The sequence below is a fragment of the Miniopterus schreibersii genome, assembly GCF_964146895.1.
Source record: "Miniopterus schreibersii genome assembly, chromosome: 3".
Classification (NCBI taxonomy): domain Eukaryota; kingdom Metazoa; phylum Chordata; class Mammalia; order Chiroptera; family Miniopteridae; genus Miniopterus; species Miniopterus schreibersii.
Genome location: NC_138103.1, coordinates 61,433,445 through 61,451,909, shown reverse-complemented (window position 1 = coordinate 61,451,909; position 18,465 = coordinate 61,433,445). Strand labels below are relative to the sequence as shown.

The 18,465-nt window shown below is 35.9% G+C and overlaps 1 protein-coding gene across 2 annotated transcripts in view; it reads left to right on the top strand.

The window, feature by feature from the left end:
* The window catches only part of XRCC4 (X-ray repair cross complementing 4), a 182,011-nt gene that overhangs the window by 75,397 nt on the left and 88,149 nt on the right, over nucleotides 1-18,465 (top strand). For both annotated transcript variants that reach the window (XM_081132981.1, XM_081132982.1), the window contains exons 5-6: nucleotides 2,893-3,045; nucleotides 4,075-4,181. In XM_081132981.1, coding sequence (XP_080989107.1) covers nucleotides 2,893-3,045; nucleotides 4,075-4,181 — 260 coding nt within the window. The remainder of the gene's footprint in view (nucleotides 1-2,892; nucleotides 3,046-4,074; nucleotides 4,182-18,465) is intronic.

Below are 18,465 nucleotides of genomic sequence, written 5' to 3'. Positions count from 1 at the left end.
GTTGTATATGAGTTTCCCTTTAGTATCACTGAACTTAGCATTGAATCCCATGTCTCTCCACTGAATGGTCCCAGTTACTAATAATGCCTGTTTAATTCTTGAGGTGGAGGGTTGGCGTGAGACAAGTGATATGGAACACATCTTAACATAGTGCCATAAGGGAGGGTTGGCATTAAACGTGGGGGTGGGGATGGTCATTACCTTTTAGTAACTGACTCAAAGGATAGTATCCTCTGAATTTGTTAATTAAGAGTAAATTTATTTCCTGAAATTGTACATAGTAACCCTCTGTCCCAACTAACTCCCACTCCCCAGCTTTGTCTAGGAAGTGTTATCCAGTTTGATAATCAGAAATTTGGTTGTAACAAAATCTTAAGGTTTTGCTAAAGCCAAGCAAGTGTACTTATTTATTTCTTTACTTTTATCCTCGCCTTAGGATATGTTTGTTGATTTGTGTGTTTGTGAGAGAGAGAGAGAGAGAGAGACAAACATTGATATAAGAGAGAAACATGGATGGTTCCCTCCCATATGTGCCCCAACCAGGACGGAACCCACAGCCTACGTATATGCGCTGACCAGAATCGATACCTCAACCCTTTGGTTCAGGGGACAATGCTTCAGTCACCTGAGCCACCCTGTCAGGGCTAAAACCAAGCAAGTTTAACTCACAGGATGCCACTCATTCTATTGAGTTTGCTCTCTTACTACTGCAGTGTTTTTGCCTTTGACAATGTGATCATGACACTAATAAGATTATCAATATTTTAGACAAATTACATGATATTTCATTTTTATATATTTTTTCATTTTTAATTTATGTTAATAAGTGCACATACTCTTTCAATCAGGAATTATTGAAATGTTTTACATGGAAATTAAATATGTATTTAAATCAGATAAAGTACTAATTGGTTACCATTTCTAAAATTTTATATAATTATACAAGATTTTTAGTGTGCATTTTTATAACTGGTTTTTACTTTGCATAGTTCTATTTCATTATTATATACTCAGGTATTTTAATGGTATGTATGTTTTATTTATCTTTAAAATTTCGTTATTGTGTTACATTAGAAAATAGTACAAGAAAATGAGAAATAATATTTACTTAACACTTTACATCTGAAGTACAGATGCAGTGACCTGTCCCTGCTTAAAATGGGCCATCAATGTTGGCAGCTCTTCAACTTTGGCTCTTTCCCCTAACACCTTTTGGTTTACTTGTTTCTTAGAGAGCTTTTCTTGATGAAAGGAGTACTGTTATATTAATATTAACCACAATTTTTTAGAAGCTGAAGTAAATGAAAAATATTACTGTTACAGTGGTTAATAGCTGCTAAAAGTGTGAAAAAATATAAAATTCAGAATCACTGGTTCTCCATTTCTTTATAAGGTGTCCATGGTAACTTACCAACTTGATTCATTTATCTCATAGTAGCTACTCAGTATCTGTTGAATGCAAAACTCTGTGCTAGGTACTAAGGATAAAGCAGCCAATAAAACACACAGGCACTCTGCCTTTATGAGTTCACAGCTCATGACTATGCTATAAGTGCTGTAACTGTTCCCAGAAAATATATTGCCATATGTTTCTGTTCATTCCATAAAAGGCCCTAATTCTTTGCATCTCTAGATAGATATGTTGTTGAAAGCATAATGTCATATGTATCAAAGGTATCAAATTTTGACATTTTGTTTCTAATTATTTCACTGAAAAATATTTTATATATTAAAAATCTATAAACTATATTATAAATATATAAATAGATATAATAGATATATAAAAATCTATATAGTGAAAATGCTGGGATACCTGCAGAGAACAACAGGAGCTCGAATGAACAATGTGGTAAAGAGAAAACTAGGCAGAGTTAGACGAGCTTTAAAAGCGTATTTTACAGGAAATAATTTATATTTGAATCTTTAAATAGACGTTTATTTATGGTGTGTGTATATGCACATATCAAGTACATGTAACCTCTGCTACTTTGCTTTCTTTACTTTATATAGTGTATCTGGGAGATCAAAATTAGTACATTCTCTTGTTAGTTCATTTGAATATTGTAGAAAGAATTAGAAATTATAGAGAATTTTATGTTTTGTCTTACATACCTAAAATTAAAGACATATAGTATTTCACATTTGCTGTTTCATTAACCTCTCCTTGGAACTTTCAAGTTGTATACTTTCATTCATTGTGTGTGTGTGTGTGTGTGTGTGTGTATGTGTGTGTGTGTGAGAGAGAGAGAGAGAGAGAGAGAGAGTGTGTGGTGCTGGGTTATAAGCTACAAATGGCCTGGAGAGGTTCATAACCTATTTAAGGAAAATAGATTAGGTAAATCACGTAATTACAGAACAAGGCCACTGTTGCTATTATAGTAATATTTACGAAAGAATTTGTATGTAGATATGCATAACTGAAGGACACCGACAGTGGTGGGGAGGGACTGGGGTAGGGGCGGGGTGGGGTGGAAGGAGTCGCTGGGGAGAAAAAGGGACATTTGTAATATTTTGGACAATAAAAGTGTGGGAAACATAGCCTTAGTTATTCTTGTTTGAAATTTCTCCCACAAAATATTCATTTGGAAATAAACTGGAGATGTGAGTGAATTATTGCATTTAGGCATTTAGATTTTTTAAGAGTTTTTTGGCTTCAGTTTTCAATTTTGATCCATATCTCAGTACATAAGTTATTAACATTAATAAACCATTAGTTCTGATTATTTGCTTAGCTGTGTATATAGAATTTAAATTAAATCAATGGAAGCATGCAAAAGCAATTTTTAAATGTATTTTCCTTGAAAAGTTTTCTTGAAATAATTTTCACTTTTAGGTTGTATACTATTAATGTCAAGAAAAAGAACATGGTTTATTTGTTTATTTACATTTTAGGTTTGAAAAATGTGTGAGTGCTAAGGAAGCTGTGGAGACTGATCTTTATAAACGGTTTATCCTGGTCCTGAATGAGAAGAAAGCCAAGATCAGAAACTTACATAAATTGTTAAGTGAAGTTCAAGAACTAGAAAAGAACATCGAGCGTGAAAGGTATTTTGACCCTTCTGGTTTTAGATGGCAGATGCATAAATTTAAGTGGAAATTCTTCCCAAACTCAGTGCAGGTTAGGTGCCATCTTTTTAGTAATATCAGATCATTTACTAGTGGGGGTTGGATGCTCCTGCTGTTGGATACAGTGGGGTGGAGATTTCCCAACATGATCTCTCCATGTCTGTCCAGCTGTCACACCTACACTTAAATCCGAAACTGGCATGAGGTTTATCTAACTATTATTTGTTTAATTCTTAGACATCACTAAGAAATATAGTAACTAAAAAGTTTCATCCTCACAACTAGAGAGTGGTACACACATTTATAATCTTGATGACTAAGTAATGGTTAATATGAGAATCAAGTGGTTTTGAGAGTAAATATGTACTTGATTTTTAAGGCAGAATCATAGGTGACTAATGCTGGTATAGCTTGAATATTTCTAATTATTTTAGGCATTTGCAGATACAGGTTTGGGTCTGTTGACCTGAATCCGAGAAAAAACATAGGTTTACTAGTGGCATAATATAAAGAATGTAACATCTGATGTCAGATGGTCCTAGTTCAAGTGCTAGGCTGGCACTGATATCTGTTACTACACGACTTTAGGTAAGTCCTTGAAACTCTGTGCCTTACTTGGATATCTCCATAGTACTAGAACGAATAAAAGTACCAGACTCAGAATTTTCAGACCAAATGAAAGGCAGAACTGCTTTGAGATTAAACTGTTGAACACTGCGACCCAGAGAAGAATAGTATTTTGATAGACGGATAATAAGCGGTAAGAAACTCATTTAAGAATTGATAGTGAGCACTCAACACATTTGGGTTAGCTAAAAGATAAACTTGTTCTTCAGAGAGTTAGCATATAGTCTTTGAAGTACTTTCATCTTAAACATATATATTTCAATATATGTTTGTTAAATTATAATGTTTTCCTAGGGATATTTTCTTTAATTACTTACTAGTGAATTTGATACCTTGCCAGGGGTGAGCCAATAATTTAGTTCTAACTTTCTCTTTTTCTAGGGAAACTGCAACATGTTCTGAAATGACTGCTGACAGAGATGCAATATATGATGAAAGTACTGATGAGGAAGATAAAAACCTGCCTGATCCTTCAACATTAGCCCCAGGTAAAGTAAATATATTGATTTCTTTTTCTGAATCTTTCACTTCGGCTTATTACTCTAATGATAATAATCCATAATGGAAAATGCTATGAAAAAAAAAAATTCTCTACAGAAAACTCTTTAGGGTTTTTAGTCTAAAACCTTCATTTTTAACAAAACAAGCAAGGATGAACACATACACATGAACCAAAGTATACTATTCCTTGTTAAACAAAGAAGCATAATCGATAAGCAAGCTATGCCTTGGTGCTAAATATCTCCAGCTCAAAGCTGGCTGCCTTTAACATTTGAGATCGAGTCTAGCTAGAGCTATGGGTAGGGTAATGAGGCAGGGTGGCTGAGAATTTTTAGATTATCCTGAGGTTGAGACCTCCTCTCACTGTTAGAAAAGGGATTCTAATGGGGTGAGATGGGGTCGGCAAGAAGGGAGGAGAAATGGCACTTTAAAGTACTCGAGCCTTTCTCAGTCCCTCAGGTCAGGTGCCCAGCAAGCAGGTTTTAAACCTATGGATTATTTTACTAGAGTTTTATAGATTTTCTATAGGCAGAAGCCCCTGAGCTCATTTAATACTTACATGGTTATGACATAGACCAACATTCTCAAAATTATTATTGGATTCATTTATTTAGCAAATCTATTTTGAGTGTCTGTTATGTTCCAGAAACTTTTCCACATGGTAGAGAAGAAAATATAAAAGTTCTGCTTTTGTGGAGTTTAACTTCTAGTCAAACAATAACAGAATAAATACATTTAATGTAAAATATGTTAAGTGCTAAAGAGAAAATTAACTCAGGGAGAGACAACAGAAAATGTCAGGGCGAGAGTAGGATGCGGGTTGTGGTTCTGGCCGGGCAGCGGCAGAGGCTCGGTCAGCAGGCGGTGCGTTTGCCCGTGGGGAGCGTGCGGGAGGAAGGGGTCGGTGCGGAGGCGAGCCGCAGAGCTGGGGCAGGGTGCGTGAAGTGCAGAGGTGGCGGCAGGGAGACTCGGGGGGACATCAGAGAGGCCCGTCGCGTGTGGGCCTTCGAGCAGTGATTTCAACTTGCACTTTGAGTTATGCTGGAAACTTTTGTAGGGTTTTAAACAATCAGCCGACATGACCTGACTTACATTATGTTAAATTTAATTAAATGTGTTGGGTCCCTTTGGTTAAGAACATCAGATAGGTCCCAGTGTGAGGCTCCGTAGGCACCATCTGGGCATGGCTTTGTGTGTCTGCCACCTGAAGCCTGGCCTCCTTCTGCCGCCTCTTTACCTTCTTCACCGCCCCCTGGTGGCCACCACCCTGCTCTCTGTCTTACGAGTTTGTTCATTTGGTCCATGCGGCTTTCTGAAAGCCGGCTGAGTTGGGAAGAGAAAGCTTGGGGCCTGAAGGGTTTAGCAGTGGGAACGTCCCTGAGGCTCTTGAGGCACCGCGGGGGCAGCAGCGGAGCAGCACCTGGAGGGGGTCACCGTGACGCACAGGAGGGTCCAGGGCCTCGCCGCAGTGGGGAGTGGAAGCCCGAGGGGTGGCTTTTTCTCAGGTGAGAGAAGTAATACCGTGTTTGCATCGCGGTGGAGTAAACAAGGAAAGGGGGGTGCCTGGAAGCAGCAGAGGTGAGGGCTGCTGGGATACTGTTTCAAAGCAGATGAGAGAAGATGGGGTCAGACGGACCCATGGCAGGAGCACAAGCACAGAGAAGAGGGCAGAAGACATGGACAAGCACAGGAAGGTAGTTGTTGCAGTCCTGGAAACTTAGTTGATTGATTAATCTGATTCTAATTAGAGTTGCATTGTATCACAATCCTGCTCTTGTGTAGCAGGGTTCAACTTCTCTTCATTGGGAGGCTCTGCTTGTTTTACATTAGTGACCCATTTAAAATGACACCATTTCTTTCCTAATAAAATGGAATCAAAAGCTCACAAGAAAACCTGTACTCTTTCGATTTCAAACATTCACAGTTTCTAAAAAAGTAAAATGGCTTTTCACTTAGTTCCTTACGCAGAATGTCTCACCAGCCTTCCAAGGAGGTGAAAATTATCGTCGAAGAGAAAATACATGGTTACACCTGGGGCTATGAGAATGGGTCCTTTGTGTGTTCAGTCTCTTTTAAGCAAATCCTTTTAGCTACAATTGTACTATTTTAAATTTGGCAAAGTTTCTCTTCAAAAATTTTAGTTCATAGCTTTTTTTTTGTTTTACGTGGCATAGTTTCTTTAAGTCATATCTAGCTCACTACATATTTGATGTATAGGTCTCTCATTCTATTTTTTTTTTTTTTTTTTTGCGTTTAAATGCATTTGGCAAGTTTTTGATGTCAAGAATTAAGAGCGTTTTATTGGAAGCTTTAACTATCCTTTTCCTCCTGCGTTAGTAAGAAATGTTCAGGAAACTGAAGTTTGCTAAAAAAAATGAACCTCAGTTCTAAAGTGCTTGATATTGAATTAAGAGCGAGATTCCACAGATTTGAGGAAAAACACTGTATATGTTCAACAGCGAAGTGAGGCTCCTTATAAATTACCATAGTCCATAATTCATTCCTTTACCAGACAAAGTATATTCTTAGACCATGGGGTGTTTTTTTTTAATCACAGCTTTGTCTATTGGTATTTTACATATTATTACTAAGTGCTTGGGGCAGAGCTGTAACAATTTCTTTCTACACTTACTCTGCCATCTTGGCAATAAAATACTTATTCTGAAGGTTCAAGTAAGAATGTGAATTTATTTTAGATGTTGCAGGTGCGCGTGCTGTCCTGCAGTAAGATCAAGAGGGAAGGAACTAGATGGGAGCTAATACAACACATTTACTGTCTCAGAAAGACACTTCTTTACATTGCTAAATGTGTTTTCATCATTAACTATTGAAGTCCCCCAATTTTTTCCTGGTTGTTCACATTACTACCCTATTCCCTTGTGATTAAAACAGCTTTTAGTGAGACCAAGGTCACTTGGTGATTTGATTCTGCAGTATTCATTCAAGAAAAAGTCCCTTTATTTTTCTGCAAATATCCAGAAGTAGGGTAGGGGCAGTTTAGTTTTTATGAATAAGCCATGTTTTATTACTTTTTTCTCCAAAGTTTAAAATTTTTTCCTAGCATTAGGATTGTTGAGGAAATAACTAATGACACGTAAACCAATCTAATAAACTACATCAGGCTCATATGAACCACACCATAGAGCATGAAAAACCTTTTATTCATTAGCAGTTTATTAGTAAAAGACCTCCAAAGCATTCTGAAATTTAAGCTGCACAGCCTTTCCCACCTCACAACTACATTTTATGTTTTTCTTTAGCAAGATTTACTTTCTCTGTCTGAACTTCAGAATTTTTAGATTGTAGCAATGGTATTACACACTTTATTTCTTTAGCCGTGACTGCATGCTAAGGCCCTAGAGATCATAGGCATTTCACTTTTTTCCTATTAAGATTATGATAGAGAAGGTGGTTACTGGGACCTCTAGTCATAGCTCAGCCCTCCATTACACAGGAAGATGGGTCCCTTCCATTCCCCATCCTGCTGGTGTTAGCTCCTTGCGGCTTTAAAGGTTTCCCAGTTAGTCTGGATTCCTCCTGCCCCCAATTTTTTTTTAAATTTAATGGAAACTTGTTAGATTATTACAGATATTATGAAACAACCTTCACTGCAAGAAACCCTCTGTTTCTTTGGATAAAATCAACGTAACATCTTATGTCCGTGGTTGTGGAGAAGCTACAAGTTGAACTAGGTCCCCTAAATACAGGAACCTCAACAAAATATATAGAGATGTAAACATAATCAATAAAGCATCTGACTGCTAGCCTACTAGTAGTACGTCTAAGTTGCTTGTCGTTTGCCCCAACAATATCTGATGTGATCTAAAAATAATTTATGGTTATGCATTTTAAAATATTTTTCATAATCTTTTGCTATTCTAATAACAATAGAATTGTATGTTATTTATAAATTCTGAGTTTTTAAATGCATATGAATATTCTAAGAATTTTAGCCATTATTAAAATATATTTAATTATAGTATAATTCAAAATGCATATGAATATTTAGTGGAAAAATTGAGTTTATTTCATAGAAATAGGATCTTTCTTGTGAGACATTTTGAAAACTTATTTGACTTCTAATTAGCCATCACACAGGAATTATCTTATTATTTTTAATTATTTAAATAATTTTTTGAATTGTAATTATTTCTATTAGTAGAAATTGGCAATATTTCTTACAGTTAGAGACCAATTAAATCAGCTTTCCTAAAAGTACAAATAAGAAAAATATTTTTTCTAGAATGTTTTACCCTTCTTAGCTTCATATTAAAGGTGCACAACCACTAAAAACAAATAAAATAAGCTTTCTTACCACTTCTCTGCATAATTATTAGTTTGAGATTTAGCACATTAGTTTAATTAGTCCTGCTTCTTAACCAACAGGAAGGTCCCTGTGTAACTGCTATCAGTAATTTAGGCTTCTACTTAGTTGGTGGGCTTCCTGACAGGAAGTGTGATTATAGAATAGCCTTTTTGAAAATAAATGAATGGCTATGTCACACAGTCGATGAATGCTGATATAGTAGCTTTTAAAAATAGAACAGAATCCAAAATTTCTAAGTATCAAAGAGCTCGTTGCTTCAAGCAGTGAATGTCTACTCACAGAGGGGATAACAACATGTACTGCCAAAGCGATTGCTCAGTCCAGCCCTGCAATCACAGTTTTTGCCCTTAATCGCATCCAGCTTGTATCATAGACACTTTTATTTATAAATTCCGAATAAAAAGCTTGATTTAATAAAACCTATCACAAAACTAGAAAAGCAGTTTGAGTATATTTCCTAGCAATGTGGACTTTTACACATTAGTAGTAGTGTTGCCGAGGAATAGCAATATAGACTTGAGAAAGCTACATTTTTATATAGTTCTAGATCTATGTAGTTCAAGCTCATTATTTTTCAGATGAAGGAACAGAGGCCTAGAAAGGTTAAGTGTGTTATTGTTGGTCACTCAAGAGAAACGAATGAGAAAGTACTTTCTTCTACAACAATAAATTAACCATATTTCACATCTCTTTTGAGATATTGTAAAAACCCTTGGAAATGTCATAACACAAAGGAAATTGCTGTGGATGCAATAGAATAATGAGAATGCCTTTTCTCTGAAAGAGAAGAGAGGTCTTATTTGTACATAAATTCTCCAGAAAGATATTCAGCAGCATCAGATGAAACAAATATATAGCTTGTGGAGAAGATTCCAGAATGTACATATTTAGGTCTTCCGTATTTTTAAAATTGAGATAGAATTGACATGTAACATTGTGTAAGTTCAAGGTGTACAATGTGCTGATTTGATACATTTACATATTGCAATATGATTACCACCATAGTGTTAGCTAACGCCTCTGTTATGTCACATATTTATCATTTATTTTTTGTGGTGAGAAAAATTACAGTATAATCTCTTAGCAACTTTGAAGTCTATAATACAGAATTGTTGACTATAATCACTATACTGTGCATTAATTTCCAGGACTTATTTATCTACTAGTTGCAAGTTTGTATAGTTAAACATTTCCCCATTTTTCCCACCTCCTAGCCCCTGGTAGCCACCACTCTACCCTCTCTTTTTATAAATTTGGCTTTTTTAGATTCCACATACAAATGATAGCACACAGTATTTGTCTTTCTATGTCTGACTTATCTTACTCCCTCTTTATATTAATTGCTTCAGATTTTGACTTAGTATTTATTTACCTAAGAACTCGCAAATGTACCAGTCGTTGTTAGCAAATCTATGATAATTTCTCTATACCCCATTACTAAAATATAATTGATAGAACCTCCTAGCAATTATTTCTACATCTTTATATATTATTAGACAGACAAAAAGAAATTCTATTAAGAATATTTGTCTTTGTGAACAAAACAGATCCAGAGACATTAAAGTATGCAATAGACTGACATATTTCAGGGAGTGGGAAGAGATCAACCAAAAAACTCATATACATATGTGCATAACCCATGGACAGACAATGGTGCGGGGAAGGCCTGGGCAGGTGGCGGGAGCGGGGTGGAGAGAGTCAGTGGAGGGAAAAAAGGGGACATCTGTAATACTTTCAATAATAAAAATTTTAAAAAAAAGAATCTTTGTCTCTGGCTATGGATGAGTGAGGAGGCTGGCAAATCCTCTCCCCAAAGATGTTACTAGGCAAAAAAGAAACAAACATTTCAGTGCTCTGGAAATTGGCAAAAGGCAAACAGCAATAGGAAGTGTTCATGTTTGAAAAATTGCTGAAATTCAGGTAGGAAATGGGAGCCTGTGGAGTTCTTGCCCAGGGCCGCCCCACTGTTACCCCCACTCCCTCATTCCCTCCTCTTGGCTGGTGTGGAAGTTTTGTCCTGACCCGAGAGGCCGTGAGGACGGGCAGATGTTATGCCTGGACCACAGAGAGCTCACTCAGCTGGCAGTGGAGGTGACCCCCGCATCCAGCAGTGTTATTGGTGGAAGTAATGATCTTGGCAGCCGTTGGTAAATGGGGTTGGACCAAAGGATGTTCTAGCCTGAGGTTAGCCTGCTACGTGGCTACACTTGTACCACCTTGCTTCAAGCATCTATGACTAGGATTTTACCGAGCATGGCGACTTGACATAAGTAGTCATCTAAATGCTGTTTCAGTGGGTAACACATATATAAGAAAAAATTGTGTAGTCAGTCACATATTTAACTTAAACAAGCTTTTTTATTTTCTACATAACTTCTCAGAGTCTTTAATATGCTGTTGTGCATATTGATGAAGGGTGTAATGTACTATGAAACATCTCTCAAAATTTAAGACTTTAGGAACGTTTTCAATGGATATTACTATTCCATGCAAGCCCTGTGAGAAATCTTGCATTAGATGATTTCTACTTGTATATAAATGAGGTGTGAAAGGGGGAAATGTCAAAAGAGCACACGTATTTTCCCAGTACAGTCTCTGAATGTCCCTGTTTTAAGAGAAGATGCACTAAATATGGGAAGAGAATCATATAACAAGAGATATATTCTCAAAGTGTAGCAAGAACCCATGAGAATAATGTTAACTTTCAAAACATAGAGTGACTTGCAGGAATTCTGGGAATAGTTTAAAATGATATTTTTACCATTGTCATGGTCAGAGGACTGGTCTGAGCATGTAGGACAGATATTTGTTGATATGATCAATATTAATAGTTTCCAGAAACACTACATAAATGCTATTTAATTTGGTCTATCTCAAAGTGATTTCTTAACCTCTGGTTCTTAAACAGTGTTTAGTGGGGGCATCATTGAGCCCTTTGGAATTATATGTAGAATTCTTTGTGTATATGCATGTATTAGTTTGCTAAGACTTCTATAACAAACTGGCACAAACTGGATAGCTTAAACAACAGAAACATTCTGTCTCATAGTTCTAGAGGCTAGAAGTCTGAAGTCAGGGTATCAACAAGGTTGCTTCCCTCTGAGGGCCATGAGGGAAGGATCTATTCCAGGCCTCTCTCCTGGGCTTACCATGGCCCATCTTCTCCCTGTGTGTCTACATTGTCTTCCCTCTGTGCCTATCGGTGTCCAAATTCCCCCCTTTTATAAGGATTAGGGCCCATGCAAATGACTTCATTACTTGATTACCTCTGTAAATATTCTGTCTCCAAATAAGGTCACATCCTGAGGTACTGGGGATTAGGACTCCAAAATATCTTTTTGGGGGATACAATTCATCCCATAACAAGGGAAATGTACATTTTTCTAAGCAAGGATCCAAGTTTCTGTTACGTTTTCAGTGGAGACCATGTTCCATAAAAGATTCAGAATCATTGATCTAGGATAATGGTGTTTAAACTAAAAGGGACACAGTGACACTTGTTAAAAGGAAATTGAAGCTTACAACAAATGAGAAGATGAGATAAAAAGAGAAAATAGCCTTCAAACAGCGGCTAAATCACCTTCTCTCAGTACATTGGACTGGAGGTTTGTCTAGAGCTGCATTGTTCAGTAAGGTAGCCACTAGCTATATGAGGCTCTTGAACATTGGAAATGTGGCTGGCCTAAACTGAAATGTTCTGTAAGTGTAAACCACACATTGGATTAAAAAAATTTAGTATAAAATAATGTAATATATCTAATAAGTTTTTATATTTATTATATATTGAAAGAATACAGGGTGTCCCCCCAAAATGTATACACACTTTGAATGATTATAAAGTCAGTGTTTATTAACATACAGTTCATTTAAAAGCATCTACAGAAATGAATACTTTTTTTGTCAATGCCTATTTTTCAAACTGATGACTGTTCTGGTACAGGCACTGCTGATAACATGAAGCAATGGAATCACAGACTTCAAGAATCATTTCCTTCAGTATTTGTGCACCCTCAGTTCATCGACTGTTGCCTGTTTTGTACCGTAAACTTTATTTCTTATGTATCCCCATAAAAAAAAGTCTAGTGTCACTTTAGGATAAATTTTCTTTGTTCAAAGCTTAGTCTGGGTTCGCCCATTATTTCAAATGAGTTAAACCTGTAAAGGAGTGAAAATTAAGTGAGCTATCAGATGTTAAAGTGTGTATACATTTTGGGGGGATACCCTATATTTTGGATATACTTAGTAAAATTAAATATATTATTAACAGTAACTTCATTTGTTTCTTTTTTACTTTTGAAATGTAGCTAATAGGAAATTTAAAATTCTGTGTGTGACTCACATTATGTACCTATTAGACACACTGATCTTACTGTTTGAGAAAGTTCCATGTCATGCTGGTTATGTGGTTCTATAGTGGATCTACATGATTGTGGAAAGAAATCAAATTGTACTGCCAAGTCTCTGTGAAACTCTTAATGTAAGTTCATAAGGTCTATAGGTAGACATAGATGATTGTGGGTGTAGTTGCATATTTTATACCTAAGAAATGCAGAAGGTGTTGCACTGTTGTTGTTTTGCATTCATTGTACTAAAATAGACTTAAGAGAGCCAGCATCATTTATCAACTTGTCCTCGGAAAATGAAACAAAACGTTTTTACTGGCCCTGCAAAACTGTGAACCATGACCCACTTGAGAGGAAAGATGGAGTTGGTGCAGCAGCTATCTAACTCAGCTGAACGCCTGTCACGTGACGTGTCGGACTCTCGTCTGTGATCGTGACAGGGCTCTACCACATGCACATCTGGTTCCTTGAGGCATTTCATCAGCACCGCCTGTAAGCTGTAGTTACGATCAGAAGGATGGAGGTTACCAGTGAGGAGGCTGTGCAATGTTGCCAGCCCACCAGCACTGACGTGATACTTGCGGAAACTTAACTCTGAGGCTCTACAGACAGCAGGCTTGCTAAGCAGATTATGAAAGATGAGTGGAAGAGCGCAGACTCAAGTAGGGTGGGCAGAGGAAAGACTCAGAGTGAGACCCTATGTGCCAGGTTCAAGCCTTTAAAAACTCAGGAATGCTGAGAAATAGTAGCTGCAAATATTCACACTCAGGAGTTTGTGGGGGAGGGGAAGGGTGTAGTTTGGGGGATGACAGAACAGAAAAGAACCTAGGGTATGGCTGGGCATGTTGCTATTAAGCACAGTGGCTAGCCATTTAACAGCCATATTGTTTATTAGTCTGAGTGAATGACCCACTAAATCAGAGGTTGTAAACTGTTGATCCTTGGCACGATCTGGTTCACACACATTGTTTTTCCTTTGGTGACATCATTGACTCAAATAATAAATTTCAATTCATTTAAACAGGGCATAGGTTCCCCAGTTTTCTGTAGTCTTCAACACTCCCCTTTATCTTAGATCTGGCTACTTCATTCATTGATATCACTTGTATGATTTCTGGAAGTATTTGAGTTTGTGATCCCTGGAAGTTGATGATTATACGAATGAGGAGCACCACAACTAGTTCTTCTAAATCTACTGCTATGATATTGCTACTACTTCTACATCTTCTCTTACTATCGTGGCTCTGTTATGTTACCGTCCCACTACCACTATTACTAATAACATCATAACTACCACCACAACTACTACAGACTCATAGTTATTTAAGCATTTACATGCCAGAGTCTATCTAGGTTTTTTAGATACATTATTTCATTTACATCCACAGTAATCCTATGAAGTATATTTACTATTATTATCACCATTTTATAGCCGAGAGAATCGAGGCACAGAAAGATTAGAGAACTTGGCTAAGATAACACAGCTAGAAGGTTATAGAGCTAGAGGTCTAGCCCATGTAGTCTGACTTCAGAGCGCATCTCTGAGAGCCCTTCCTCTGCTAAAGTTCTTTGTGTTTATTAAACAGAACACAAATTTGTTAAAATCTTAGAGTTCTGTATGATTTTATACTTTAAAGTCAAATATATTTGATGCCTTTATTTTGATAAAATAAAGTTACTTAAGGCTCCTAAAAATGAAAGGGTGGAAGATATGGCCTCTGTTTCTTAACAGAGTGGGCACACATTCAGCTAGAAAAGATGCAGCTCGGTGACATGAATGCAGCATTGAGATGAATGTCAAGGTTCATATCTCTGCTGGAGGTTCTGTTATGATTTGATGGCAAAGCAAATAAGGCAGGAGAATGGTGATTGATAGTCTGTGATTAAAAGGCTTGGGTGAAAAGGTGCTAAATAAATATTAAATAGTATTACTAAATGTTCACCTAGACAGTTTAAAACTAGAAGCTTCTAGTTTTAAATAGAGACTTATACTATATGCGATTTATATAATACTTGGTTGATATAAAATTATATCTTCCTGGTGAACTGACTTTTTTATCATTAGAAACATCTCCCACTGTGCCTAGTACTGGTTCTTTTCTGACAGTTACCTTTATCGGATAGCTGTGTAGCTGTATCCCCTTGTTTTCCTTGGCCTTTTCGTGTTTGGTTTTGTTTTCATCTTTTCTACTCTGTTCCTTTCGATCTTTCATATATTAAAGTCTGTCCTTTGTTAGCAACATCTAGTTGTTCTTTTTGATGTCCGATAATCTTTGTCTTTTAACTGGAGTGATGATTAATTAATTTGTAATTCATATAGTTATATATTTAGATTTAGCTCTACTGAGATATCATTTGACTTTTATTATTCCAACTTTCTACCCTTATTAACTTGTTAATTATTCATTCTTATATTTTTGTTTTAGTGGTTACCCTAGAGATGGCAACATACATCTGTGGCCTGCTATAGTCTAATGTAAATCTAACTTGCACACTTACTAGATAATGCTAGGACTTTAGGGCACTTTAGTGCCACTTAACCTCATTGCTGCAAACATGTATTTAAATTTACCGTATATTTTAGACCTCGCAAAGCATTATTATTGTAGATTTGAAAAGTCAGTGTTCATTTATGTTTATTCACAGCTTTACCTTTACCTCATTCTTTACCTTTTTCCATATATTCCTTTATCCTAGAGAACTTTCTTTAATATTTCTCTCAGTGCACAGTCAGCTTTCAACAAATTCTGTTGGTTTTAGTTTTGTGAAAACCTACAGTTTAGAAAGGAATTCTGTTGGTATAGATTTCTAAGTCGACAGTTTGCTTTCAGCACTTTGAAGATGTCACTTTGTTGTCTTCTGGCTTCTCTTGTCCCTGATAGATGCTTCTATGAAGTTAATTTCTTTTTATTCTTGTTAATTTTATCCTTTGGCTTTGGTGTTTAGCAGCTTTTGTCTGATGTACTTAAGTGTGTCTGTTTTTGTGTGTGTTTTTCCTGCCTGAGATTTATAGAGCTTCCTGAATTGGTGGCTTGAGATCTTTAGTCGGTTTTGGAAAATGATTGGACAGTAGTTTTTCAAATATTGATTCTACCCTGTCCTTTTTCTTCTCCCTTTCTGGGATTCCAGTCACACTAATACTCCGCTTTTCCATGTGTTAGTTTTTCACTGTGTTTCACACATTCCTTGTGGTCTTTTCTATAATTTCAATTCTTTGAGCGTTGTGTGCTCCAGCTGATATTTTTTCTTTGTTTATTGAAATGACCCATCTTTGTTAATTTGGACTTTACTTATTTTCCTTGTATACAATGAGTCACTTAGGCCTGTGTTTTAATCTACTAGAAAGGTATGTTTCTCTCAGTTGTTGGCTGCTTGATGGTGGTAGTCCCTTATACCACCTCGTTTATTCAGTGTCTTGCAACTAATAGGAATTCAATAATTTTAAAAAATTAATTAGTGAATTTGATTTATGTGTATGCCCTATATTGGTTTACTGATGGCAGATGTATGTAGTGTACTTTGAATACCAACAGGAAGATAAATTTGGACTAGAGAAATATCTTTTAAGAAATTACCTTTATTCCATTAAAACTGTATTCCAGGAGAAAACTGTTACAATATTCTTGAGTTTTATTAACAAAGAAGTTTGCAAAACACTGTGTTAATAAAAATTGAACATTTTCTTCTAAATTGTTCAGTCTTTAATATGGCAATTAATATGCATTTTTTATCTATTAAATAAGGAATATGGCATGCACCATTTTCTACAGCTCAACATTTGCATTATTAGAAAGTTAATTTATTTCCAACCGAATGTGAGATTATTGAAAATTAAATAACGTGCATAACTACATTTGATATACTTTTTAATTTGCCATTCTATACTTGAATTAATTTTGTCAATATTAAATTCAGTCTTTAATAGACAATGTTTACTGAAATAGAACTTCCTCACATTTCTCTGTGCATTTAGCTTTTCTTTATTCACTTTTATTGGTTATTATGTTTCCTAGAGATATTTGTAGCATACTTGATTTGGAAGTGCAAAATTTTGAAGTTAGGTATTATTCTACTTTAAAATAAAAATTTTAATGATGTCTATTTTTTAGAGATTTTAAAAAATAATAAATAGGTTAAGTTTACCTGACAAAAGTCTGGTCACTTTATTAAACAACACAAATTGTTGTGACTGAAAACTCTGAAGGTTTTTTTTCATGATTTTTCAACTGCAGATCAAGCCTGCCTAGGAGCTCTTTCTCTGCTATATTATCGCCCAGCTTCCAAAGTCAAATATTTAAAATTACACTTTGCTACCATTAGAGTCAGGGTTCACATGAATACTATTCTTAAGACATTGTGTGTGCAAAGTATTATACTCTTGCTCTAATTTCCATTACAAAGGAGATCAGAAACAATGAATCATTTCTTTAAAAAATTTAATTGCTTTTTAAGTAACAACCTTTTTAAAAATACTTTATTTTACACTCAAAGCTAAACAAAACAATCAAAAAATAGCATCTGATAGTTATATGGAGAACCTCCCATAGACATGCTGTCAGTTGGAAAGTCATTGTTTTCAAAGCCGAGTTCTTAACAGCTCATGTTACAAAGAGTGTGATTGACAGCTCAGGATACCATTGGCATTCTCATTGTAACTCAAAACAAGAAGTGTGTTGCTTTAGAAACATAAAACAAAGATGCCATCTCTGTATTAGCATCTTTCTATTGCTTGACTTCATGCTTAGTTAGGAACAAAAAATTAAAAACAAGAAGGTAAATACTTTAAGAACTAATCTAAGTTCTCTCTTGGATAATTTGACATCTCTGGAATCACAAGCTCTTTTCTTTTTTGCTTTAGATTGCTTGTGTATTACATTTGCTTGTGAAAATATCACATTAAATTGTAGCAGCCCACATGTTTTAGATGACACCACATTCTAATTCTACTTTCTCCTTTGAATGTCAGCATCATGAAAACAAAATACATGTTTGTAAGGAGAAGCATAGCCCGTCTTAATGGAAAAGATGTGGATTGTGAGCTGAGAACTCCTGTCAGATCTTCCCTCTATTACTGTGGATCAGGATACCTGTCCTTTACCTCTGTGACAGGTGGGGATTCAGAAGCCGTATATGAACAGCATATGTGAAAGTATTTGCACTCTGCAGAGCATATGGACTGGTATTGTTCTTATCATTGTTACTCTTTTAAGTAGGAATTTATAGATTCCAAAGACATTTTTAGATACAGATTTCTTTGTTTCCCATGCCCTTTGTTCTCTGTTCTAAAAGGTAGTTGAGTTGGTTTCGTGTTATTTGTGCATCACCCAGCACAGTGCCTTGCATACAGCACACAGTAGGATTTTTGACACTTGCTCATTAAGTGGTGAATGAATTCTTCACAGTGTAATTAAATATATTTGAGATGAACACAGTAAATGCAGTTTAAATTTATTTTAATTCATTTTCCTGCCATGTTATTTAAATACCATTAGTAAAATGTTGACAAATTTGGACTTTGATTGTTATTATCTGGCATAAAATCAGGACTGACTCCAAGTTTATTTTAGCATCATAATATTGCTAAACAAAGCTCAGCAGTTA